This window comes from Rissa tridactyla, chromosome 3 (assembly GCF_028500815.1).
Source record: "Rissa tridactyla isolate bRisTri1 chromosome 3, bRisTri1.patW.cur.20221130, whole genome shotgun sequence".
NCBI lineage: Eukaryota > Metazoa > Chordata > Aves > Charadriiformes > Laridae > Rissa > Rissa tridactyla.
This window is the reverse complement of record NC_071468.1, coordinates 17,157,055-17,184,176: the sequence shown is the minus strand read 5'-3', so window position 1 is coordinate 17,184,176 and position 27,122 is coordinate 17,157,055. Positions and strand designations below refer to the sequence as shown.

The 27,122-nt window shown below is 42.1% G+C and overlaps 2 protein-coding genes across 7 annotated transcripts in view; one reads left to right on the top strand and one right to left on the bottom strand.

Annotated features, from left to right (window-relative positions):
• MIA3 (MIA SH3 domain ER export factor 3) overlaps positions 1-11,052 on the top strand; it is a 28,379-nt gene extending 17,327 nt beyond the window's left edge. Inside the window, exons 9-29 of one of the 4 annotated variants that reach the window (XM_054195312.1) lie at positions 1,248-1,336; positions 1,491-1,568; positions 1,663-1,773; positions 2,619-2,690; positions 2,904-3,008; positions 4,104-4,226; positions 4,337-4,460; positions 4,871-4,926; positions 5,008-5,098; positions 5,235-5,373; positions 7,067-7,168; positions 7,273-7,333; positions 7,458-7,493; positions 7,585-7,652; positions 7,944-8,041; positions 8,158-8,289; positions 8,478-8,546; positions 8,673-8,749; positions 8,892-8,963; positions 9,619-9,775; positions 10,152-11,052. In XM_054195312.1, coding sequence (XP_054051287.1) covers positions 1,248-1,336; positions 1,491-1,568; positions 1,663-1,773; positions 2,619-2,690; positions 2,904-3,008; positions 4,104-4,226; positions 4,337-4,460; positions 4,871-4,926; positions 5,008-5,098; positions 5,235-5,373; positions 7,067-7,168; positions 7,273-7,333; positions 7,458-7,493; positions 7,585-7,652; positions 7,944-8,041; positions 8,158-8,289; positions 8,478-8,546; positions 8,673-8,749; positions 8,892-8,963; positions 9,619-9,775; positions 10,152-10,486 — 2,195 coding nt within the window. In that variant the 3' untranslated portion in view covers positions 10,487-11,052. The remainder of the gene's footprint in view (positions 1-1,247; positions 1,337-1,490; positions 1,569-1,662; positions 1,774-2,618; positions 2,691-2,903; positions 3,009-4,103; positions 4,227-4,336; positions 4,461-4,870; positions 4,927-5,007; positions 5,099-5,234; positions 5,374-7,066; positions 7,169-7,272; positions 7,334-7,457; positions 7,494-7,584; positions 7,653-7,943; positions 8,042-8,157; positions 8,290-8,477; positions 8,547-8,672; positions 8,750-8,891; positions 8,964-9,618; positions 9,776-10,151) is intronic. The other 3 variants (XM_054195314.1, XM_054195313.1, XM_054195315.1) reach the window with 3 other exon arrangements.
• A 2,105-nt stretch (positions 11,053-13,157) lies between these two features.
• Positions 13,158-27,122, bottom strand: part of AIDA (axin interactor, dorsalization associated) — a 29,055-nt gene continuing 15,090 nt past the window's right edge. Inside the window, exons 5-11 of one of the 3 annotated variants that reach the window (XM_054195322.1) lie at positions 23,872-23,935; positions 23,355-23,461; positions 21,724-21,735; positions 18,896-19,018; positions 15,534-15,656; positions 14,931-15,048; positions 13,158-14,431 (exon numbers count right to left, since the gene is read on the bottom strand). In XM_054195322.1, coding sequence (XP_054051297.1) covers positions 14,335-14,431; positions 14,931-15,048; positions 15,534-15,656; positions 18,896-19,018; positions 21,724-21,735; positions 23,355-23,461; positions 23,872-23,935 — 644 coding nt within the window. In that variant the 3' untranslated portion in view covers positions 13,158-14,334. The remainder of the gene's footprint in view (positions 14,432-14,930; positions 15,049-15,533; positions 15,657-18,895; positions 19,019-21,723; positions 21,736-23,354; positions 23,462-23,871; positions 23,936-27,122) is intronic. The other 2 variants (XM_054195323.1, XM_054195324.1) reach the window with 2 other exon arrangements.

Genomic DNA, 27,122 nt, shown 5'->3' with positions numbered 1-27,122 from the left:
ACATTGATATTGGTGGTGTAGAAATTACTCAGCAGCCCACCCCAAAAAAATGAGGAACATGGGTCTAATACTCTCTTTTTTCCCCAAAAATACTCTTCTATATGATACAGAATAAAAGTACTAAAGCTAAGAACAAATAGATATACTTAAAATCTTTATGCAAAATAGAGGAATATTAACAGTGGAGTCACAGAGATAAAATCTATTATCCAGTCTTCATGATGGTAGTAAAATTGGGAGACCAAGCTAATACAGGGGGGTTCTTGCACCCCTTAAACTGCTGAGAACTGTCTTGTACCTCAGCAGTTGCTTGTTGGCCCTCCCCTCCCCAGAGCAGGAAGGGCTTTCTGGCCCAGAAGCCCTCATGTGGGAGGGGAGGGAGGAGTAGCAGTTGCAATTTGGCCCTGTGGGATGCAGTTGGAACAACCAGTGCTTCCTGTTTGTGCTGCAGGATTTGCTGTGAGGCAAATGGGGCTTGGCGTGTTCAAATACAGGGGTGGTTTACGACTTGAAAAATATTGACAATTGGATGGTCTTTAAATTAATTTGCAATAATAATTTAAGTATGTTAATGATTTTTGTTGAATCCTAAGGGTTGGTTGGCAACTCGTTCAGGTTGAGAAACAAATGCATGCCTGAAGAACTATTGCTGGGTCACAGCCCTTTCGAGGTCTGTTGGAAAGCGGTGCAGTTCCTTGAGGCTTACTGATGCTGACTACTAGCTGACAGTCTCTTTTCTGTTTACAGTAGGTCTTTCAGAGCTTTCATCCTATTATCTGTGCTGACCAAACATTCAGTTTCAATTCAGTAGGAAGAAGTGGTTGTTAGGGAAGGTGTTGCATCTCCTTGAGGGTCACAGCAGCAGTCTGAGACTGCTGATGTTCTCACTGCCAGTTCTTCCCTTGAACATACCTCATCTGTGTGTAGTGAGCTCTTTACTCTGCTCTACTATGTGTTCTCTGACCAGCTTCTGTGAAGTTGGTGCAAGAGCTGTATGCTTTGTGTCAGTGTTCAATGCTTTACTGTCTTGTTTTCAATCCTAACTTTAAATGAAAGCTGGAGATGCTTAGAATCCTGCAGAAAGGGCTGACTGCTAGGGAATTAACGCGATCCTGATTTATGCTTTAGGCCTTGCTTGAAAATGTGCCCTAATGTGATAGTAATGATAGCTCTGATTTATTTTTTTTTTTCCACCCCTGGATATGAAGTACAGTTACTGTAAACTTTCTTTTTCTTTTTCTTCCTAGTGACTGAAAAGCAGCTTGCTGAAAAGATTAAAAACCTTCTGCAAGAAAAAACAGAAATCTTAGAAAAGATTTCAGAATATGATCAAAAGGTAGTGTACTAGGTTCTTGTCCTTTGCTTCCTAATTTTCTGTTACTGGTTTAATTACACAGTCAGTGCAACAGCTAATATATACTTATTTTCTGTTCTTACTGAGTATTATGTCGACAGTTCCCTCAGTTCTGTTTGGTTGTTTCTGTGCTTAGATAAAAGAAGCGAAGGAATCTGTGAAAGTGGCCCGAGAACAAAAAGACATTCTCTCTGATGAAACTGCAGAGCTTAAGGTAAGAAACAGTTAACTGTCTTTGTACTGAAAGCAAAAACATCAGTAAAATAGCTTGCTTTAGGTGGTCATCTACTTTTTTTTTTTTTTTTAAGGACACTGTCAAGGGACTGGAAGAAGAAAATCGTCAGCTAGATGACAAAGTAAAAAATCTGCGCACAATGCTTGAAACAGAGAGAAAAAAGAATGAGAAGAAACAGAACAAAGTAAGAGCAATCAGGCCTATGTCTTATGTTGTCCTTAACTTAATGTGCCCTAAAAGCTGGTCGCAACCTAATGGGTGAACAGAGGGAGACAGGTAGAGCAAACAAGATGAACCATCTCAAGTAAAGAGAACTGAAACGAAATTTCAGGTTCATCCCAAGCTCAAGAGGCAGAATCTATTGATTGTATCTTATTTTTTTTAATAAGGTCTTCATGAACTTGTGTGGTTATGTGTTTTCACACATAAATGGATATACTCAAGTCATGGGCTAGTCTAACACTTCCTAGCCAGAGCCAGGAAGTTACTTAACACTGAGGACTAAAGGTTTCAGGTTGATAAGAGCCGTTTTCTTGTACTTAGAGGAAGCATCTAGTTCTACAGTAAGTGTGAAGGTCTCTAAGCTGCCCCTCATTCTGTTTGTGCAGAGGTTTTTTGGTTGGGTTTGTTGTTTCAGTTTATTCCCCCTCCCCCCCCTTTTTTTTTTTTCCCTTAAGCCTGATTTTCTGTAATAATGGTAAGCTCCAACAAGTTCATTGGTCTTGTTTTGATCAAAGGTTGTTGCTAATGACAGCAGCATGTGGTACTTTCACTGTAGACTGTGCAGGTGTACAGGGAACTTTTCCAATCACGGACAGGCAGAGTTCATGTTGTGTGTTTCTAGTCCTTGCCTTGCTGATAAGGCAGTGCTGTGTTGCTGCTAATCTAATGGCTGCTCTAAATGGAAATTTGTTGGTGTTTTGACTTTTTTTTTATGCTTCCAAAATATATAGGTAATGTAATTACACACTTGGGCTAAGGCATGTACCAGGCTAATACAAAGTCACCACTTAAGTTTTTCTTACATAGATCTCTGAAACGCAGAAGTCCTTGGAGAAACTTCAAGAGGCTATCAGTGTGCATTCTGTAGAGCTTTCGGAGGTAAAACATTATCTACACCCTCTTTAACAGTCACAGGTACAGGTTCATGTACCAGGAAAATTTGTATCTAGGATGTAATCGAAAATGCTAGCTGGAAGACTGCAAGTTGTTTGTGCATATATACCTTTTTCTTTTTGGTTACCATGTACTATGTAGCTCTTGCTCCATTACATTTGACTTTGTCTTTTTTGTTCCTTTTTGTTTCATACGTAGGTGCAGATAGCCCTTAATGAAGCTAAACTAAGCGAAGAAAAAGTGAAGTCTGAGCTTCATCATGTGCAGGAAGAGAATGCTAGGCTAAAAAAGAGCAAGGAGCAAGTAAGTTATGCTCAGGCCAGGCAACTTTATTTCTCTTTTGAATTAAATATTGAGGCTTTACTCCTAGTTTTCTTGAGTATAACTTCAGCATGTCTCTGTTTTCTTAATGCGTCAGAATTCTTATTTCAAATTATCAAGACAAAATTTAAACCACTGTGCCTGCCTGCACAGCCTTTTTGTGCAGGTGAGCCACATGTCTTCAGTATGAAAGCTTTGCCAGTTCCAGTGATTCAGTTTTTGGCAGCAGCTTCACAGAAAGCCTGTGCTGATGTGGTGGTCACTTCGTGATCAGGAGATTGGACTCAGGACTGAAAGGAGGTTGTAGCGAGGTGGGGGTCGGTCTCTTCTCACAAGTAACAAGCGATAGGACAAGATGAAATGGCCTCAAGTTGTGCCAGGGGAGGTTTAGGATGAACATTAGGAAAAATGTCTTCACCGAAAGGGTTATCAAACATTGGAACAGGCTGCCCAGGGAAGTGGTGGTATCACTTTCCCTGGCGGCATTTTAAAGATGAGCAGACGTGGTGCTGAGGGACGTGGTTTAGTGGTGGTTTTGGCAGTGTTAGGTTAATGGTTGGACTCGATGATCTTAAAGATCCCTTCCAACCTAGATGATTCTGTGATTCTAAGTAATGGTAAAAAATTGCCAAAAAGCTAAACTAAGTGGGGAGGACCTTTAGCCCTGAAATGCCATGGCAGTTCTTTTACAGATAACTGTAAATATATGGAGAAAGAAGACAGATATGCAGTAGATGCCCTTTTAAGGAATGCAGTTTGATTACCTCTGGACTGCAACTAATTCCTCATTCTGAAGAGTTTGAGGAGTTTGGTTCTGATGTTGGGATATTAGCTGGAAAAATGTCAAATTTATAAAAACGCCAAATAATATAAATTGCAGAAAGATTCCCAGCATCTGGTTCTACCACTGATGAGTTCTACTCTAGTGATGAGTGTGATAACTGTGCAGTCTATCCTTTATCTGTGATCTGTGGTGATCAGTTATCACTAGAGCTGGCAGTAAAATAGACTTTAATTACATATGCTCTGATACTAAAAATAAAACAAGTAATCATCTTGCCTTGGTGCTTCATACAGCTGCTAAAAGAAGCTGAAGGTTGGAGTGAGAGACATAGTGAGCTCAGTGAGCAGATCAAACTGTATCAGAAATCTCAGAAGGACATAGAAGAAGCGCTTGCCTACAAGGAAAATGAAATTGAAGTAGGTTCTTTATAACAAACTTGCTTTAAATATTACGCATTGTAAAATACTTTGAAATACTTGACAAAATGCAGAACTATTCTTCAATGAACCTTTGATTTCATTACTAGGTTTTAACTAACTGCATTATGCAGCTGAAGCAGCTCGACATGGATTCGGCACCTGAGGCCAAAAAGGATGGTGAAGGGCCTGAATGGAGCACAGGGGAGGATCTGGCCAATGGAGAGTTGCCAGGTACGGTAATCCTACCTGCTGGCTCGTATGCCCAGTGGCTAAAGCTTGTGTGATGGTGTGTTCATGTCATGTTGTATGGGGAACAACAATCTATGCATGTAGCTGCCCGTGGGTTAAGAGACTGCCAGCTTTAATCCTCACACAAAATATCTCCAAACTAACTGAAGTGAGAAACGGTTAAAAAGGCCAATAATTGCTTTTGGATTACATTTTAGGTATATTGTAAGTGTAATGACATAGTTTTAAAGATTACATATAAAGGTTAGTAATTAAGAGCCTTCCAAAAGCTTCCAACCACATAAGCAGACCTATTCTAGATTAAAGTGTAGGGAGTATTATTTTTAACGGCTGTAGGGTCCAGGAAATTGGGGTTAAGAAACAGGGAAAACCATTGTATTTTTCTCTTCTAGATAATGAGAATGAGAAGATGAAGACTCAAATTAAGCAGATGATGGATGTCTCCAGGGTATGCTGCACAAAATATCTAATAAATGCAGACACATTACTGCTATGCCGAAGATCGTAAACTCTCTGCTCCTCTTTTCAGGTAAAAACTATGTTATCCATAGTTGAAGAAGACAGAAATCTTCTGCAGTCCAAACTGAGCGATGAAGTAACAGCAAGACATGAGCTGGAAGGTAGGTTTAGCAAAAGAATTGCTTAAGATGAAATGCTGTTTGTGGCTTAAAAAGAAACAGAGAGTTTAAGTAGCATAATGATTCTCAATGCAAGTTCCTTCAGCTTCCTCACCTACACCTTTGCTTCCTCCAACAGAGCAAATAAAAAAATTAGAACATGACTCCTGTTCGCTCCAGTCAGCCAAAACTCGACTGGAAAATGAATGCAAAACGCTACAGCAGAAAGTGGAGATTCTTGGTGAACTTTACCAGCAGAAGGAGATGGCACTCCAGAAGTAAGCCTCCATTACTCTTCCACAACATAGTGTATTGTATCACAGGCACTATCCGAATGCAGTTTGCTCAGAAGGATCAAATAATTTTAAGTTGTCTTTGGAATGAAAGGTGATGATTACTTTTTCAGTATGGTTGAAGCTAGTACCCCCTTTTTTCACTTTTTCCACCATTCCAGAGATTCTAAAAAGACTGTCACTTTGCATACATGATATTGCCCTCTACTACTGAAAAAAACAAACCAACAAACAACAAAACACTTTTGGGAGAGGGGTGATGTGTGGCTTGGTCTGCAAATTCTGTAGGTGCCCTGTCACATCGTCCAGAAATGTCAGGGAGAATATAGCAGGCATTAAGATTTGTTTCAGTTATTCTGATCTCAGTTCATTGTGTCTAATTTTCATAATATAGAAACTTAGCATTTTAGCCTTGTGAGCTTTTTGCATTCTCAAAGGGCTAATTTAAGGCTGAGTTCATGGCAGCCGCTGAGATGAATGAATTGCTGGCAGTGAAGAACTAGTTCTGTATCTGTGTTCTTTCCTCATTTATTTATTCATTTATTTACTTACTGAAACGTCTGTAATACCATCTCAATTTTGTGGGGAAAATTTGAGATAGATTCAGGAACGTTTTTTGCTAAATTCCTGTAGAAAAGCTGAAATTGTGGTGGAGAAGGAATTGAAAGTTCTACAGTTCAAGTGTGTCGGTTGGGGAAGCACAGGGCTGGAACAAGCAAAGGGATTGAGGCTACACAGCACCTTGGTAGTGAAACTGTCTGACCTCATAACTTCAGGATCCAGGTGTAGGAAACACATAATGGAGAGGTGAAGGATAGCCCACCTTTCAAGAAAACTTCCTCTTGACCTCTCTGAAAGATTTCTGTTCCTTCCAAAAGTGTTAGGAAGTTACACTGCCTGTTACTACTACTTGATTAGAATTAAGGACTTCCTGCAATTTTTTTTCTGGAAAACCATTTCTACATGTAGCCAAGGAAATAGATTATGTTGAACTGACTACTAGTTTAATAGTTCCAGTTTTGTGGGATTGCTCTTGTAAGTTAGGAACACATTATGGGCATATTAGATACCTCCAAAAAAATGTCAAAAATTAAAAAAATTAGTGAACCATGAGGTTATAAAAAGACTGTAGAAATCGGTCATGTAATAAATTGGTATGGAGAATACTTAGAAAAAAGCTTCTTTCCACACAGTTGATGACTATTGAATGTGTTTATCATCTGAGCCCTAAATTCCCCCTTTTTCACTACGCGATCATTTCTCTTGTTGCCCTTGGTTAGATGTCAGTTCTTCATATTTCCTTGTTTGTACCATTGTAAATCGGGATTAGCATCTGTAGAATTAGTAAGTAAATTACAGGATGCGAAGAGGTGAACTGTCTGCAGTTGTTAGATTCTGATAAATCTTTATCTGTCAGATGCTGACAGAACTTTCCAGTCAACTCTATGTCCTTAATTTTCAGGTTTTATACACAAAGGCTTTGTCTGTTGCTTTCAAAGGACAGTATTTCTGTCTCTTAAATATAAAAATCTCTTTATATCCTCTTTCTGTATTCTCACACATTATTATAGATTCTGGTATCACTATTCTTAGCAGGGCAGTACCTTCATTTTGAGTTGTAGTAGATGTAGGATGGCGGAATATATGGTGGTGTGATGTTTTTTTTCCCCCTATACAGAAAACTAACCCAGGAAGAGTACGAACGTCAGGAGAAGGAGCAGAAATTGTCTGCTGCAGATGAAAAAGCCGTGCTGGCCATTGAGGAAGTGAAAGTTTACAAGTAACTTCATTTTCTGAAGACTTTTTTTTTTTTTCCTTTATTTTCAGCTATTGAAGAAAATTCATTTAAACCTCTCTCCTTCCCCTCTTTTTCCTTTTGTACAGGCAAAGGATACAAGATATGGAAGAAGAATTGCAAAAAACAGAGAGATCTTACAAAAACCAGGTAAACTTCTTGCTTGCTGGTTATTGCGTCACCTTTTACTGCAGCATTCCAATGCTCTGTAGTGAGTTATTGGAAATACTACTAGTTGGACAAAATAAACTAAAACCACTTTTTTGCTTCTCAGATTGCTGCTCATGAGAAAAAGGCACATGACAATTGGGTAAGAACATTCTTCTTTTGCAGATTCAAACAGTTTGTATTTGACTTCAGCTTGGTGCCATTAATGCAGTTGGCAAAATTTTCCCTAATAGCTTATTGCCCGCTCTGCTGAGAGAGCTCTGGCTGAAGAAAAAAGAGAAGCAGCCAACCTGCGACAAAAGTAAGTACAGTACAGACCATTTTTATTGCTCTTTGAACGTGCTGCCCGTTGCTGGGGAAAGAAGGAACTCAAACAGTGCAAGGTGCTGAGTTAGGCCGCTTGCTCAGAATGTGCAGTGCATATTTGAGTTACTAATTTTAAACTACTATTAAACTGTTTGATGGTAAAAATAAGATTTCTTGGTGAAAGCTGTAACATTTTACAATGCAGTTTGCTTTGTTACATTATAACAAATGTAACTCACATGTATTATTTGACTAATAAAATAATCTTTATTTTTTTAAAAATTAGATTAATAGAAGTAAACCAAAAAATTGTCATGCTTCAAAGACCGTTAATTGTAAAGCCAACTCCAGGCAGACCCGATCGCCAGGTCCCACCGCGACGAGGTAAATGCTGCTATTTCTCCCAAATTTTGTGTCTTTGAGTCAGTATATCCTAAAAAAATAAGGCTATGATAAATTGTAGAAAAGTAAATGAAGTGGGATTTCCTTCTTTGGCTTAGGGCCTTTAAGCAGAGATGGCTCTTTTGGCCCGTCACCTGTGAGTGGAGGAAATCCGTCACCGACACAGATGATAGAAGTTCCTGCTCGGCCCCTTTCTGCTCCTCGAAGGGAAGGCTCAAGAGGTGAATTTGGTAAGCAGTGAAGCTTCCCTTCTGTGATAACTCTCTTATGCTACAAACCCAAGAATGCTAAGGTCTGACCTTGGTTCTAGGGATAGTGTTAGGTATTGATACAGATGAGTGGTTGGTTTTTAAAGAAAAAATAGAAATAGCTTAGGCACGTGTTGATTTGGATCTCTGCGGTTCTTGTTTCCCTGAAGGTACGGTGGTAGATGGGCCCCCTGCTCCACGAAGGCCACCAGAGTTACCTGGAAGGATGTCTGTTCCTGGTGAGTTATGTGGCCTGCAACCAACTGCAACTTATTCAGCTATCTTTTCACTTCAGAAATGTAATTTAAAAACCACATTCCTTACTCCAAGCACAGTAAGACGTGCACTTGTGGCTCTCTTTACAGATCTCGGGCCTGCTGTAGCTTCCCTGATCAGTGGTGGGCCAAGAACCTCCTCCCCTTCCACAGCAATGGATGGAGTGGTAAGCAGAAAAACCCCCAGCCTTCAGGAAGTGTTTCTAATACATGATTCACTGTACTTCCTGCTGCTTCTTTAACTGTATCATGTTCTGTCTTGTCTATATCCTGTCACTATCCTTATTTGCTGTCCAAAAAAAAAAAAAGCAACCCTCTCCCAAAGAGTCTGAAGCCCCCTGTGTAACTACTGATTCACCTTCATCTATTGAACCAGCTACAGTGAGTATTCAGAGGCTGAATATGGTGTTACTCTGCTTTGATGGAGAGGAATAACAGGCTTGGTGTTCTGAACTGCTAAATAACAAAATGCTCTGCAAAACTAACCAAGGGCTTGTACCTCTGTCTCAAAAGGTTTCTCTAATGATGAACAGTTGCGGTCTGGTTTTTATGGAATTGAGGAAATGAGATCTTTCTTGTTAAGGATTGCAGGCAAACACTTTGGAGTGACTACCACAGTAATCCTAAGAAGCTGGCTTACCTGTGGTATTTAAGGACAATTCCATATGTAATTCAAGGTGCCAGGCCCTTTACTAAAGGGGTGTTCACTGAGGACATTTCAGAAGGGATTGAACTTTTCTCTAGTACAGCTTTAGCTAAGGAAAACTTGTCATCTCAGAAAGTACACTAAGCACTCACTCCTTGGTAGTGCAAGCAGTGTTCTGGGTGAAGGGACAATGATGGTGCAGGAACTTTCCCTACTTTCTACTCAGTTAATGTGTTTTGGGCTGTGGTTTTTCTCTGCCCCTCCTCCCCCCCACCCCCCCAACTTCTCCCACCTCTTGGCCTTTGGGCAAGCGGTTGTGGTGTTCAGCAGTGTCAGTACTTCTCTGATGCAGTGAGTACCATGCTGAAGTATTAACCTAATCCTGCACAGGCTAATCCTAGTCCCAAAGGCCCACCGTCTTTCCCTGGGACACCTATGATGACCTCCCCAGTGATGGGACCTCCGCCTCCACCGCCTGTTCGCTATGGACCACCACCAGCTCCTCTCCGTGGGCACTTTGGGCCTCGACCTCTTCCTGTGCCCCTAGGTAAAAGTAGCATTGCTGCATGCTGAAGCTTAAGCTTTTCCCACCGTGCTTCTTGGAAGCCTGCTGCAGAATGGAGATCTGCCAGCCGTTAGCACTCACCTTCCCCACCCTTCATGGAGTCGAGCTGTCTTGCTTAGTAAACTGGGACAAGTGGGTTGTTTCAAGCCTCCTTAGTGCCAAGGTGATTTTTCCTTGTTTAGTCTCAAATGGAAACCGGTAGCTAAAAGTCACTAGAATGTAATTCATGGCCTGTGAAGTCTGCACGTGACAGTGACCCACCTCAGAGCTGCTCCAAAATATAAGGAACAAGTCAGGAGCTTCACCATTTAGGTTAAAGCAAGGTGTCATTTGACTCTGTGTTTTCCTTTCCTTCTAGTTCGCGGTGCTCCCTTGCCACCTCCAGCTGCAAGAGACTTCCTACCTGGCCCGCCCTTAGGAATGAGAGATCTGCCTCCTGGCCCGCTACCACCTCCTCCAGATCCAAGAGGCTATGGACGTGGGCACCCTCCTTTTCGACCTCTAGGTCCTCCTGGCCCAAGAGATTATCCTCCAGGCCCACGGCTACCCCCACCTGGTTCAAGAGACTATACGCCTTCTCCCAACAGAGACTTGCCTCCGTCGGGACCTAGAGACTACCCGGCAGGCCCTCCGCCACCACCACCCCCGGCAGGCTCAAAGGACTACACACAGCCTCCAGCGCAGAAACCCTAACTGCAGCCTCCGGTCAGCAGCTCAACGGAATGGACTCTAGCGCACTTCCTGCAGTCAGGATTTTAGGAAATGGTTCTCTGTTGGAAGCCATTTGTCTCATTTCAGTATATTTCAGCTTTTGCAGGATTAATTTTTATCCAATTGCTACAGACATCTTATGTGCATTTATGATCACCTTAAACTCATCCATCCCCTTGGGCTGCAAGAACCTTTTTGTGATGGACTTGAACCTACTCTAAACGTGCAATAGAAAGGAAGTACCTGTGTGGCTAGTTTTAATTAAATGTAGCCTCTGTAACCAGTTGGTGAATGAACTAATTTCGTGAAAAATGTAAATCAAATCATTTCCTGTGGAAATAATTTTTAAGTAAAATGCTATCCTACCTGCCTTCTCCATCACATCATTAAGCTGCAGTTATTGTAGACCAGGGGTTTACACGAGGACTGTGAGGTGGTTCTTTTTTTATTTTAAGAAAGATGTCTGGTCAGAGATCAGAAGCACAAATGACACTGTATTCAAAGGAAAGTTATAATAAAAAGCAAAATTCCTTTTGCTAAACCCTGAAGGCTTTGTTTCAGTGCCATTTTTTGTTCAGAAAGGACATTGGTTCAGTAATCTAACCAGAGGGTGCTACAGCTGTGACCAAGTTCAGGAATTGAATCAAGGCTGAATAACTGCTGCTGCAAGATTAATGAGTGTGTTACCCTCACACTGAACGAGTTTGGCATGTTACAGACTTGCTTCACATAATGAGGACAAGGTGGGCCACAGCCCTCCGCGGCTGAAGGGCAGCAGGAGTCTAGAAGTGAAGACATTTCATAATTGCTTTCAAGACTGGCTTGCAGCGTTAAGCATGGTTTGAGAGTTGCCTTTTCATCTTACTTAGTATTTAAGACCAGTTCTGCTTCCTTGGCGGAGTACAGCTGTATTTTTATAGCCTTTTTCACTTACATTAAAAAGAGAAAAAACAGTTTTCCATAAAGCAGAGTAGGTTTATGTAAACCATATGGACCTGTATCGCTTTGGATCAGCTTCCATACAGAGAACACTGGAGAGCTTTAAAAACACCCCCTACGCTTGTAGATGTTCAAAGAAGTCCCGGAACGTAAGTGCTAACAGAAGGATGAGTATGTAGTACGCACTTACCTAGACACTAACGTTTTTCAAAAGTGCTCTGTAGAAAAGTAAGCCTTAGGGAGGAAAAAAAAAAAAGGAAGAGAAAACAACTAGGAATAATAAAAAAACCCTACTGGAAGGCCATTACAGCTTTACTGCCAGAGTACAAGCAGCCATTAAACGTGCCATCTAGGTGTTACATTCTTACAGTACAAGTATGAAGCTTTAGATTTAAGATGAAAGACAAGACAGAACATCACCAAGGCATAAAACAATACAGGAGCTTGCGTTGTGGGGAGCAGTAGTCCTTTCAGTGAAAGACAGTTCACAGAAAAAACGCAAAGGATAGAAGCAACTTTAAAAATGGTATTTCCCACTCTACAGACGTTAATTCACAAGCAGTTAAATACAAAGCTCTACTTGTGTATTTAACAAAAAATACTTCAAAGTTGACATTGCATATAACCAGAGTTAATACAGATATCTACAAAGCTGGAGAAGAGACAAGGTAAGCGACTGAAACCATGGGTTTGCAATGCAAGTGAAAGCTTTCAATTTGCATGGCGGCTAATGACACACATTGATGAACATTTACCTTCAGGCTCTTTCCTTCCCCAACACCAAGCCTTGTGGTGCTTCGTGTCTCTTCCCTTGCCCACCCCAGCTAACCTTCACAACCTGAAGCTCCAGGAGGCAGCAGGCATCACCCCAGGGGACACGCAATGCTTCCAGTAGGCTCTGAGCGATGGCAGAGCCAGGACAGAGCCGTCCCTTGCCGAGGGAGCCAGCCAGGCTGCACGCCTTGCAGGGAGGCTCCGTGCCACAGAGTCCCAGGAGGTCACGAGGAGACCCAAGCCAAACAGGGAGCACTGGCAGGTAACACAGCTACTGACTGAGCTCAGATTTATCTGCAGCGTTTCATGGAGTTCAGAGGATGATTTTTCTTTATTTTTTTTAAGAACGTATGTATCCTTTTGTCTGATATCTAAAATGCTGCATTCAGAGGTATTTCCATAACTCATAGGGATATCTTTTCAGAGCTTGATACCGAATGTATCAGATGTAATATCATTGGGATATTGTAAAGACCTGTAAACAGGAAAATTCAATTGCACTTATACTCCCCCCCTCCTCCAGCCAGTAGTGGAATTTGCGGAAATGTTGCTAACTTTTGTTGTTACACCTAAATGACATTATATCAGAACAGAGGGAAGGCAAGAAGATTAGGTCATTCAAAAATAGCTTTTTATCCTAATCAATATGGTAAAGCCAAAAATGCTGAACACCTGCCTGTAAACAGGCAAATAGCAGGAGGGAAAGTAACATTCCTTCCCATTAAAGCGTAATGTAACATCTTGGGGTTACATGACAGAGCAGAGGAACGGGGGATACATCTGCACCCAGAGTGTTTAAAATAAACCTAGTATTTGTCACTATTTTGGGAGCTGGGTCTTCTGTTAGCATAGCAGAGTATTTAGGCACTAGTTAGATATGCAAGAAGCGTATCAAACCTCTATTAAATAGCCACGCAAATATAGGAAAGATTTGACTGGGTTCTACTTCTGTCCCTTTATTAGGAGGTCACAAAGTGAATGCAAGTGTGTCATAATAAGCCAATGTCCTGCAGCTTATTATACACCAAAAATATAGAAAATAAATGATAATCCTATCTACTTACATAAAAAGGTAATTCTTTTAGAGTAAGTTTCCAGACTTGCACAAAATATGCAGAAGACTGCATACAATCAGTTTCCACAAGAACAGCAGTTTCATGTAAGAGGTGGGTCAGCCTGCTAGCCACATCGACTTTACCAAAAGCTCTGGAAAATTGGTGCTTGAACACTGTTCAGCTGTGTTCAGCAGGACAGCCTGTCCTGCTGCCACCAAAATGGTGACACACCCACGGCCACGAGGACAAAGCCCCGGAGAAAGCCTCACTCCATCCCCCACCCACCTCTGCAAATCACTCTGGGACAAAATACAGAAAAGTTAGCTGTATTACGGAGTAACGGTGATTTAAGGGATTGTGACATGTATTGTATCCAAAACTCAGTACAAGTGGATCAGGCAAGGCTGTTAAAATCATAGTTCAGTGTTCTCATCTGCAGTTGTCCTCCTCCTGGCCTGACCAAAGCAGAACAGCTGACTGAGGAGCTCTTCTGTGGCCACCCCACTTGACCCCACTATCCTCCTTCCCGTCTCTCCCTTTAAATCACTTGCAGTACCTCCAGGCTCCTTCCTGCCCCACCTCCTCTTTCTCCCAGTCTTCTGCCACCCAGCCTGCAACAGAGGACTCAGAAATGCAGATGAGAGGAACTACAACAGCACCGCAAGTGTAAACAGTTAGTAGGCCTGCCACATCTTTATTGCTACAGGTTTGGCAAAGGGGCAGTCTCCATCCTTGGGTGGAGCTTGAGGCAATAGGATAATAACGCTTAAGATAGATAGATAAAAAAAAAAAAAGTGATGAACAGCAAAATTAGGAAAAGCAGTCAACATACTTCAGGGCTCTCAGAAAAACCTGGATCTGAAAAAAAAAAAAAAAAAACCAGAATCTTGCAGTGGAATGGTAGGCTTGCCTCTGACCCTGACGTAGTGCTGTGCAGTGTGTGATGGTCCCGTCTGACCTACTGGCGTGAATACAGTCGTTTTCCTGTCCTGCGAAGGCTAAGGCTACTACACACAGCTACCAGGACTTGCGGTTCAGTTCACAGAAGTCTCACAACTAGGGTCATTCCTTGTGCAATGTTTGATGGAGGTGAAGGTAAAGTGGTTTCTTGGTCAACAGTTGCAATTTCTTCCTTTTAAAATCAGTGGGTTTTTTGTACCTGTAACCACAAGAAAGTAAGTTAATCCAAGTGCTAATGGCTGCGCAGGAAGATGAAAGCACACTAGAAAGCTTGTCCTCTACAGATCTTATCTTATTACCGTAATCCTTTAAACATATCTGACAAGACTTACTGGAAGCAACAATAATGAGTAAATTTTACAAGAAGAAACTCAAACTAGTATTTTCTCTGGATTATTATTTTAACAAAACAAAGATTTCCATTTTTAAATGAATGTAAGGTTTTTGTAAGGAGAATTCCCAATATAATACTCTGGATTTTAGGAGATAGATACAGTACGAGTTACTCTGTACTTCAGCAGCCATTTGATTTGCCTAAAAGCATTTTGTCTTCTCTTCTTTACTAAAAATACAATACTCCTTATGGAAGTTAATCTAATGAGTCCAAGAAACCTTCCTTGATGTAACAAGCCACACGCTGTAACTGAAGTTTAGTTCGTTTCCCCTGTCATTGGCATCTATAATTGCAAGTCACTTACAGTTCTATAACAATTGCCCCAGGTTTGATTTCATCCATCTCCATGAAAGCAAAGCACTTGGTGCTAGTAAACCTTTTCTTAGGCTTGTAGTGTTTGAATTCAAAGAAAATAGCTGCACCTGGAGTGGAAAATGGTTTAATAGAAGAGTTAGCAATTATGGCCAATAGTTATCTGAAAACTTACCTGCCGTTAAGGCACTCTACATACATTGGAGGACATCATCTCCAACACTTCTGTTATTTACTCAAAAGCTATACTGTGTTCTTACAACGCTCACCACGCTCCCAGTTTGTACTCTTCAATCAATTATTCATATCCTGGTAACAGTTTGTCCAATGACTAAGGCGGTGATAAAGCAGCTCAATACCTGCGTAGTAGAGCAGACTGCTGTGTTTTTATCTCTTTTCATTCCTCCCTCATCTGCAAATCCTCACAATGACCGATTTGAAAGAGACAGGATGCAAAGTTCTATTTTTATGCTTGTCTGGATCTTGAGCCCTGCAGCACCAGCTCAGGCATGGCCTGTTTATTAGATCAGCAGCAGCCTAGTGTCTGCACCTTCAAAGCTCCTGGGTCCTGTTTCAGGTCTCTGATACCACTTACCTTTTGTTAGTTTTTCAATGTGTTTCTGAATCTCAATGTCCACATTAAAATGGACATATGTGTCCTCCTTCCTCAAAGCCACAGGAGTATCTTGCACAGGAGTCAGATCTATCCCATTCAAATCTGCAGGAAAGAAACAGCATGAGAATGGCAGAAGCTTCGCGGACCTTAAGGTCCTGCTTTAGGACTTTTATGAATCACACCTAATACTGCCACAAAAAAGTGAATGCACACCTGGATTTTTCCTCTAAACTTAAAAAAAAACAAAAAAAACCAAAAAAACCCAGGCAATCATGCCCCTTCACAGTCAGTGAATTTTTTTTTTTTTGATTGCAACATGAAAGGAGGTGAAGTTCTGACAGTATGTAAGATGAAAATTTGGAATTATCCCGCTTTTTATTTTTAAGAGCACATTTCTTTCTGCTGCCAGCAAAGGCTTCCATTCCCCCTGTAAATAAAACTCCAGCAGGGCTTCAGCCAAACCAGAAGAATGGGACACAGACCAAAGGCTGCCCTCCACACAGGGTCTGCGGGGCACAGCTGGCACGGCTTACACAAGCTGTATATCACAGAGTCACAGAATGGTTCAGGTTGGAAGGGACCTTAAATATCATGTAGTTCCAGACCCCCTGCCCTGGGCAGGGACACCTCCCACCAGACCAGGCTGCTCAAAGCCTCATCCAGCCTGGCCTTGAACACCTCCAGGGATGGGGCAGCCACAGCTTCCCTGGGCAACCTGGGCCAGTGTCTCACCACCCTCACAGTAAAGAATTTTTTCCTGATATCCAATCTAAATCTACCCTCTCTCAACTTGAGGCTGTTACCCCGTGTCCTATCATAACACTCCCTGATAAAGGGTCCCTCCCCATCCTTCCTGTAGGCCCCTTTTAGGTACTGGAAGGCCGCTAGAAGGTCTCCTCAGAGCTTTCTCTTCTCCAGGCTGCACAACCCCAACTCTCTCAGCTTGTTTTCATAGCAGAGGTGCTCCAGCCCTCTGGTCATCTTCAACATACGCCCTGCTTTGCTGCCTAGACTCAATGCGCATTATTCCTCTCGGTTTTCCCTCAGGCAGAGGCACAGTGGGGCTGTGGGTTGGACTCCAGCTCCCAGTGATGACCACCAGTTGTGCTGCTCAGGCACAGCCACCACAGACCATACTGTTTCTCACTAAGCCTTCACTGTTCGCACAAGTCCATTTGTCCTCTGCTCTTTCTCCTCTCATTAGTGATCCCTTTCCCTCAGGTGGAGCAAAGTTGCTAACGACATGGCCAAGATTACAAGGACATCGCACATGCATTGTGCCTGGGGTACAGGCTGAGGCCAGGGCCCTGGAGCACCCCAATGCACCTCATCCAGGGAGCACGCTGGGACCACCGTCTTGCACCAGGAACAAACCTCTCTCCAAACCTGCAGAAGAGCAGCCTGGTATAGAACCAAGGAAAACAGCTACTATGTGTCTTCAGACTCCTAACAGGGACAAAATGACTTTTCAGAGTTACTGTTCCTCACCAAAAATCTCCAGAAATAAAGTACAAAAAGTCACCATGAGAAGACTAGGCGATAGCACCACACACACACACCCTTTTTGATCTTATTTTCTACATCATTACTTGGCAGCCACCATTTATAAGAGCTTACAAATAGAGAGCCACACGTTAACAGAAAGACTTGTTGGGAAATTAAATCTACCAATATACACTCTCCCTTAGCTCCAGAAAGGAAGCGAGAGCTAGCTCTAAAGGCAAGCAACAGTTTTAACAATATGTAATAAGTTAAGAAAGACAAATATTTCAGTGGCAAGGAACAACGAATGTTTGCTTTACAAGGTCTGATAAGTTCCAGGATCCAACATTAGAACCCCTTTAGGGCTGGTATTTTCCTGTTGGCCAAGAGAAACTCAACATGAAAGAATTAAATCTGATTAAACTCACACCCATCCAGCTAGCCCTACCACTGAAGGCACCCATCCCTCAGCTTTCTGGCATGCTAGAGGCAAAGAAAGATCCACAAGTGACTAGAGAAGGGGAGCCCAAAGAATAGTTACATGATCTAAAAATGATGTTGCAAACCTAAGGCAACTTTATAAACAAAGAAATGCTGCCATTTCCAAGACTGAAAACACAAAAAGGCAGTTGTATCTGCCAGGGAAGACAAGAGTCATGCTCCGGCTTCCACCCCAACCAGGTGAACTCCTCAAAGGTCCAGAGAGAAGTGGAAGGTTTCACCGTTAAGAAAATAATCACAGGAAGTGTGATTAGATAAGGTTTTCTATCTATCTATATAAACACTCGAGAACATCACTGGGATTCAAGTGACATTCAATACTGTGAGCCTTACTTCTGTCAAAGAACTGGTGGAGGAAGCACCTGATCACACATCTAGCGAGTGTTTCATCCCTATGTTCAGTATCTAATAGCACATCTAAAGAGGACACATACAAGGTAGCTATCACAACTGAAAATAACTAGAGGCTGTTAGCTCAGCTACAATTTTTTTATATGATAAACAAAATCATATACCTCAAAAGAACGTAAAGATAAGGAGAAGTCAAGGCGGGCAGGTTAAAGGTAAGCAATTTGACCACAGGGGCTTCATGCTAAGAAATGCAAAATGGGGAAGAGGCAGATGCTCCCACTAGAAAGAGTCTGAATACCTAAAATCTCAGCTTCAAGCAAACAACATCAACCATATTGTCACCTGAAACAGTGCAAAATCCTAATGTTGCCTATCCTGGACTGACAGAGAGAGAGGTTCTTCCAGATTCATGGAGGCTCTGAGAGAGGGAGGCTGTTAGCCCACCAGGGCTTTGGCTGAAATATTTCACTGCCAAGACTAAAACATATTTTAATATTTTATTTCACTTTCAAGCTTTGCTTCCCAGCTTCATACCCATTCCTCTAAACCCTAAGCCTTGGTAAGATGATCTTTGTTTTACTAAAAGATTAGTTTAATGACAGGGCAAGAATGGAGTCAGCGGGCTGTGGTTCACTGTCTCCAGAAAGCCCAGAGACCAGTACATGTTGGGGAGCACAAGCAGTCTAGACAGCTCTGTACTTAAGAGTCAGCTCAAGAAGTTGGAATAGGGAAGTACAATCTGCCAAGTCACTGATACTCAGCTCCCAGCTTGGGGAAGGCCCCCCTGGAGCGCACAGAGAAGCGCGTCTCCTGCAGTGATTCACCTCCCAGTATCTCTCAAATACAGAATTTTTCCACCCTTGATTAAAGCAGAAGCCTTAAGTCCACAATAGAAAATGCAAGTACCAACAAATATTTTTCCCAAGCAGGTTGAAAAATCAATACAGCTTTCAGAAAACGCACTCTCTCCAAACTAGAAATGAGGAGCCAGGAACAGAAATCATTACCCTTTACACTGACTGTGATGTAAGGATCAATGCACTGCCCGGCATCTTTCAGACCAATTTTCTCTATATTGATGGTGAGTAACGTCATCCCGGGTTCAGATGGCAATCTGGGTAATAAAGTACCTGGAAAGAGTAAAGCATATTATTAACCCTTTGTGTCATCTTGCTGCAGAGGCCTTGCTTATCCCATCATCTCTCATGGAAGATGCTGTTCTCCTTAGGGGGTTCAAAGTCCAAGGATTCATATCCCAATAGCACACAGCACTATGGGAAAGACAGTGTGCACAGACACACAACATCATCTGACAGATTTCAAAGCCCACACCCAAAAAAATCCCAGGACTGCCTCAAATTGAATGAATTAATAAAAAAAACTAATGCCGTAAGAATAGAGAGGAGCTTTTTTTAAAGCGTTCTTTTTTGCTCTCATGCAGAATAACTCGTTCACAGAACTCACTTTATATCATTTTTTAAGGATTAAATTTGTGAGGCTGGATTCAATTTGCAGTTGCAGGAAGTTGAGACACTTAATCAGGAGTCCCACCCCATTGAACATGACTTGGCTTCATGTTGAACATTTAGACTGGGAGAATAAAGATGAAAATGACATTGTTGCAAATCCCACTGGACGTAAAGGAACCAAAAGAGAGATTCTTAATTATCTAAGTTCTACTGGCTTCTACTCAAAGTAAGAAAAAAAAAAAATAGTGTTTGCATTCCCCAAGTTCCCTTCTGCCTTAAGGAAGGAGTTCTCAGCTCTGCATCATGAACATTTAGCATCAAAACTTTGTGGTCAGCATAAATGAATCCTCACAGTGCTGAGGAAGACAGTGCAGCTGGCCAGAAATCAAAACTGTTCAGACTCACTAGAAGCCATGAGATTCATCAACAACAGAGTAGGTTTCTTCATGCTGATTTTAGGGAAAACCCGCAGGCTCCAAGCCTCTCTCCAGTATTAGATGAATAAACACCAAGACAGAAAATGCTTAGACTGATGAGCAAGTTTGATTCACAGTTTTGGATTTCTCATTAAAAAAAAAAGTTATCCCAAGGCTTGAGATCTAAACACAGCAATAGTTTCCTTTGGCAAGTACAATCTGGGTTTTCCTTGATATTTTTTTTCCTCGTGATCTGCTTGAGGAGCTGAGGAACCAAGGAGGTTTTGTCCTATTAGAGAGACTAGCTTTGCAAGTAGGGGACCATGTATTCTGCTCACAGAACCAGAGCCACAGCTTCAGCAAGATTTCATGAGCACTCCCCACACCCAGTCCCTCTTTCAGGATCACCAGCAAGACTCGAATTCACATCTATGATGTGGGACATTTCTGCTTGTCCTGTCATGGCTGCTGCAGACTCATGACCTCCAAGGTACCACATCTGCAGACACTTCACAACGCATCACAGCAGAATTTGACACACCATTCTGAAGCAGTGGGACAGGCTTCTGACTATAGTATGTTAAGTGTTAAAAAGCAAACTTATTAGAGACCACCCATTTTGCAAAGCAGCGCACACACTCTAGTTAATCTTACTGTCTCTCTTGAACAGATGTTCAAAGACAGAGTTCTTATTTCAATCTAAATGAAGGTAGAAGCAAGCCTGTCATCTTTTCAGCACAAAAAACTTTGCTCTGCCATCTTTCAGTTGTTTCCTAGAAGCAGCATGCCCCCAAAGAGCCAAGAACAACTGCAACCTTCAGTTATCCTATCCATCACTCAAAAGGCCTAAGTGATGGGATACCTGACAGAAAAATTGCCTGCAAGCTGCATCAGACTGGCATTTATTATAAAAATAATGTGTTAAGAAAAATTATTCTGTTCTTGTAAAACGCTTTCCAGAATGTGTGAAATTGCAGAGCTGCAAGGAGCAGAAAAGTCAAGCTCACTTCCAGCAGGTAAGAGGACGGATGGTCTCCAAGGAACACGGTTTCCTTTCTGCCTCAGCAGGAGGAACAGCCAAGCCAGCCATGGACCAAAGCAGCTGACCGTAGCCTGTCTCATGTGAGCCACGATCACCCAAGCAGGTTTTTTGCTGAAGCCTCTGCAGTCGTTTCACATGGGAGCCACTAGCTGACACTAACCTCTCTATGGTATAACTTTACTAGGGCTGGGCGCCGCACTGTCAGTCTGCCAGCACGGCTTGTGCCCGTTAGCCTTCAGCAGGCTCACACTGAGGCTTTTCATGAGAGAATGGCCAGCCATTTCAGACACAACCACGGGGCATCGTTGCCAGAGGGGGAAGGAAGCATCTACAAACAAAATAAGTGTCTTCCTACAAGTGCATTTCAGATACACAAAGGTGAGCCAACCCAACAGCTCACTGCCACCAAGACACAGGCTTTCATTCTCTCCGTTCCCAAAGCCCCATTCAGAGAAAGGGCGGGGGAAAGGTGACAAGTCTCCTGCTGGGTTCACAAACGGAAACGGTTCCCAGAAGAATCCATTGCCAGCACAGCACTGGAATAAAGCCGTATATAACCAGGAGAAAGGCAGGAAACCTTTGCTGTTAGAGGCAACAAGCCATTGGTCAGTTCAGCTCCATACACACAGAAGTCTAACTACATAAGTACTCTTTGTGTAAGATTTGCCATAAAATGTCTTTATTAGCACTGCAGGGCTTCTAGAGAGCTATGTAAAGTGTGTCACCAAATATGACCATCCCTTTTTCTAGTACTGAAGGCAAATGAAGATCAACACATAGATGCCTAGTACTAGGATCGTTACCAAAGATTGTATTTTGAGGGTTGAAAGTAAGAACTCAATGAAGAACATCACAGCTACATGAATATGATCAAAGAAATAACTGTATATACTAAAAGGTAATCATACCTTCATTGGCTCCTGGGTTAGATGAATGGTGCAATGTGATAACGATGAAGCCATGCATGGAGAAGACAAGGCCGCGATCAGTTAAACAATACAGTTAGGCACTATGGATTAAAGGCATACAGAAGCAAAGAGTGCAACACAGTTCTATCAATTCAATATGGAAAGGCCACTTTACTTACAAGGCTCACCCCAGAAGGCTGCAAACTGCTTTTGTTTAAACCTCATCACCCAGAGAAAAACCAACCTCCAATCAGGTAAGAAACACCACATTAATTTGCATTCAATGGGGAAACAAGGTCTGTGTTCAACTAGTACAAACCCGTCTTAGTTAGGGGTTTAGATTATTATAGCTATGGGGAAGTTTACCTTAATGCAAAAAAATTCAGAGAAGTCAGATACGCAGTTTATCAAGTAGATGACAATGTAAAATATCAGTAAATTCAGGCGTTGCTCTCACCTCCTCTTAAAGGTATGGTCTTACTGAGGAATAATTCTGTAAGAAAGTATACGGCCCAAACCTTTCTTCTTTCCAGTTTGACTACCCTACTACTTTGAAAATGATTTAACTGAAAACTCGATCTGTCTATCATCAACTTAGACTCTTTTTTAAGCACATGTGCTCTGGACAGACAGAATGCTTCTTCATAAACGATTTATCATGGTGAATAACAAGGATCAAGACAGTAAATGTAAGCAATAAAACATCACAATGTATTAGAGCCTATTTGTGAGCTTAGCACAAACAACTGTAGACTGTGCATACCTACACAGTATAGCCTCCAGGGATCACATGCAGTAGCACGGATTGGCTCAAATCTAAGGACAGAGACGTGTTTTCTCCAGGCGTAAGTAATGCAACACCCCAGCTCTTCCAACCATAATTCCAGTACTAGTTTCCCTCCTTGTTATCTCCTTCCTGAAATATGAAGTTTGGCAACCTGCTCCGAAACTAGAAACCTGTTTCTTATGCAAAGAAACCACACCAGGAACAAAAAGAACCTCTGTTGGAACATCCTACCCCTTTATCCGGTAAATTGTCAAAAGCTGAAATTACAGGAAGACCTTCTCTAGAATCTGTAGGTATACCCAGTTCTACAAGTGCTTTCACGTGGTCAAGGACTTAACTATCAAAACCAAAGTTACTCCCTCTTTATCCTCTCAGAGCCTGGCTTTAGTCTAAGCCACTGTCTCAACAGCTGATGCAACACAAAAATAACCAGCAACAACTTATCACATCTCTAGCAGGATGCGATGCACCTTGCAGGAGAAACATTGCCACAACTAACATTTGAATATTTGAATGCATTTGAAGCACTTCACATGATACAGTTAATAAAGTGCATGGAATGAAAATACTGAGTTTGAACAAGGAATAAAGGCTAATTATTTGAGGTAGATGGCACCACCCTCACACGTTATCCATATATAACTGTTTTGCAATAAAATATTGTTTAATGGGGAAAAAAAAAATCCACTGTCCACCTTTGTGGTTCTCCAATACAGCATTAGAGTTCACATTAGCCTGTTGCTCCTCACCCAAACTTTTCAAATGACAGGCGGAGAAAAGGGCTTCTCAGAGACAGAACTCACACACGCTACATAGGCTGGCACGGCAAGGCTACTGCCCCTACCTGGAACTCTAGCAGGAAAAGAGTCTGGAGACCCTGCTCCAGCTCCTCCTTCCTCATCATCTTCCTCAAACTCCAAGTGTTCCTCTTCTCCAGGTGCTAAAATCTTCCTGTAAAACACAAGAAAGAAGAATGAGACCAAAGATCATTCGTCATCTGGCTTGCAACTCACAAGTCAGAGCAGGGGCAACACGCTTTAATGTCATTTCACACCTATTAACTACTACCTGTACCTATAGACTCTGACAGAGACTGCAGGAGCTCAACCCAACAGAAAGCACAGAGTCTAAAAGCAAGAGACAATACTGACAATTTCAGAAAGATGTAGCACGGGCTTGATTTTTAGTGGTACCTAGACAAACAGAATTCAAAAGTTTTTATTAACCACTTTACCCAAAGCAGCACAGCAAGTAGGTGGCTCTAGAAATTCTAATGTTTCAGATGTACGCCAGGTCCCAGGCTATGCTCCCTTCCAGATATATACGTATCTGCACATGAAGTGACCCCAGTTCTCCCTTACCTGAGTGGAACAGGCTGAACATCAAAGGGGAACTCCTTATTGTAAGTGAGGATATTCTTTAAGACTGCAGAGAGGGGAAAAAATAAGAATCCATATCCATAAACAAGCATTAATTCTAATACTTTGCACAGTTACATCCATTCTCACAGCACCTGAACCGACAAACTTAAGCACACGTGTAGGCTGCACATTCAGCCAGCCACCGTGGGCGTCCAAGCATGCTGGTAATACAGAGCTTAGTTGAGATTTTCTACTTCTTCATGCATGTGTTTTGGATTTTTTTTTTTTGTTAATGATGGTGATGGGGGGGGGGGGGGGTATTTGTTTGTTTTTTCTTTTTTTTCTGCGCTCAGATGTCTGGGCAGATTGGCAAAATTCAGAAGAGATACAGTGCAACATCTGACCATCAAGCCCCAGAGACACTGACTATATTCTCCAGCATTCAATGGGACAACGGCTTTGCCATTTCGATTGGAAACTTACTCAAGTTTTAGTAATCACAACTTTAGCTGTTATTTCCAAAAGCATTTACGAGTAAGAGCAAAACTTCCAAAAGCATGTGAAAGAAATAAGCATTTCATAACAGCTAAAGGGCCTAAAGATTTACAAGAGAACGTCTGCGGGGAGAGGCGCTCTCCTACCAGACAACGAGTATCCCAGACTGGGCAGGGGGAGAGGAGGTAGAAAAACTGAGTCCTCTCACTGAGCCTCTCTTTGCAATACGCCCTCTCAGAGCACAGGAAATCTCCCCTTAGGACTACTGAATGAGAACAAACTGCTTCTAAATGATGTTAAGATTACACAAATACCCAGAGGTACTTAAATACCAGTTACATTTAAGGAACCACTGCCAGGGCCCTCTGCATGAGACAATTCAGCCAGTGCAGGAGAGCTTCCCTGTCTGTCTTCATACTCACATCACTTAGTGTGGGCTCCATCATTAACTTACCAGACACCATCTGAATGCTGCAATGAATAAAGAATCCCTCAGGGAAACTATAAAGAACCCAAAATATCTTTCCAGTCTTTATTCATTCTGATTTTTTTTTCCTGATTTCTGTACCACCACCTGAGAGGTTAGGTACTGCCTGATTCCAGATGGACACAATACATAAATACATAGAAAGCTTCAAGTCGCCTTCAGTCAGAGATGCGACAGACAAAACTCATGCCGAGCCTCTCTCCCTCCAAAGACTTCTGCTCTGAGGGATCAGTAACACAGATTTCAACATGGTGGTGAAGAATCACAGCCACTTCCCAACAGGAAAGCATCTGGTTAAGAGCAGTCACCTTCCAGCACAGCTGAGGTTCAGGAAAAGCAGGGGATTTTTATCACACTCAATTCCCCAGCTCTTGGAGAGCTACATCATACCGGAGACAGAAAGTGGAACTGCCCCAGGCAGAAAAATCGCAGTAAAGCGAGATCTCTTACAGATCATAGGCACATTATACAGAAGCAATAGAAGTTACAGTAGTTCTCCTCCCATCTTCCAAAGGCTGGTAAGCACTAGATTCCTCTCCCCCGTAACCAATTTCTCTCACTACGTGAATGAACACCCCCTGGAAAAAAAAACAACTTAGCAATACATTTCAGTCATCACTAGAGGGCACAAAATACTCCACCGATATGAGCACAGGAAAAAGGCAAACAGTTTCACAGCGCCTAAAATCTCGACGCTGCCTGGAGACAGAGCTGAGCATACACCCTCCTGCCAAGAGAGCCGCAGCCAGGCACACAGGCGGTGGCACCGGAGCTGCCCACGGGAGTACGCCGCTTCCAGACATCCTGGCCGTGTCGGTGACTAAAGGTGATGCTGCCTGTTTAGCTCAGAAACACATCTGGAAACACCATCCAGAATCTCTTGCCTTTTGCCCACAGTAAGCTGTGGATCGAGTTTTTAATAGGCTTTCAACTCTGTCTCATCACCCACAGCAAATAATTTTGAAAAGTTGTAATACAGCAATTTACCAAAAGTGCTCCTTTAAACATCATCAGGGTAAGAAGTGGATCTACAGCACTCAGCCAGGGGAAATACTTATTCAAAGTCACTACGAAAGAGTAAAGCAATAAGACAGCTATGCAACATCCTCTGAGGAAAAGGAAAATCCTCTCTACGTCTATCATAAGTGGGAGTTTCAGTTGATTTAAATAAAAACAACGAGATCACAGAAAAAAACCCATTAGGTTACAATGAACAGAAATCTCCCTGGCAATACTGCGTAAGCCACTCAAGCTTTAAGAGGTTGGTTTGGGCTTTTTTGGTTTTAGTTTTGTTTTTAAAAACACACATCGCCTCCGTGAAAAAGAGCACTTCCCCTCTGTAACGCGGCTGCTGAGAACACAATTCATAGAAAGTTGTCCACGTGTGTAACTAATGGGCAGATCGCAGCGTTGTGGCCTCCATTTATGTTGCTTTTCCAACAGAAATCTTTTAAAAACACTGTTCTGCAGGCTTGCATGCAGAAGCTGCCTTTTCTTTTGCGACGTTGGACAATATCACATTGATTTTATCAGCAGTTGGCTGTCTCTTGAAAGAAAGAAATTACCAACATGAGCCGCAAAACCAGTACACACTAACTTGGTAAAGGCCACTGTCCATTTAGATTTTTAGTGACAGCCTATGATACCTGTACTGATTTATTTATTTTTAAATAGACAATACAAAACTATTCAGATACCAGGCTCCCCAGTACAACCCGGTGTCTACTTCTCTCATAATACCTATACACTGAGTTTGAAACTAGTCGCTTAGTGCCTAGAATCATCACACACCAAACACAGGCCACGAGATGTCCCGGCCTACCCATTTGGAATATGTATTTTAACACCGGTATAAGCTTTTACAAGAAAAGGATTTGTGAGACCCAGTGCGTTTGCAATGATTCCACACAGTGTAGTCTCAAAAGAACTATTTGTATGTATGGACCCTCCTGTAGCATTATTCTAGCACAAAAGATTCAGTGACAAATCCTATAAACAAACAAAACTAGCCAACTGCTTCACTTTCCAAGCAGCGTGAAAGGCAAGCTTAAGTAGGAAAAGTTAGAACTTGACAACACAAGATAAAAAAAGCTTAAATCTAAGGGCCCTGGTTACTATAACAACACCCCAACCAAATTTCTCAGCCATTTTGACAGCTTCAGGCACAAAAGTAATTAAAACAAGCCAAATTGTGTGAATAGCTGTTTTCGTTCCACCCTAACAGAATGGCTTGACCTAACAAAAGAATCACTTATTTTCATTGCCAGCC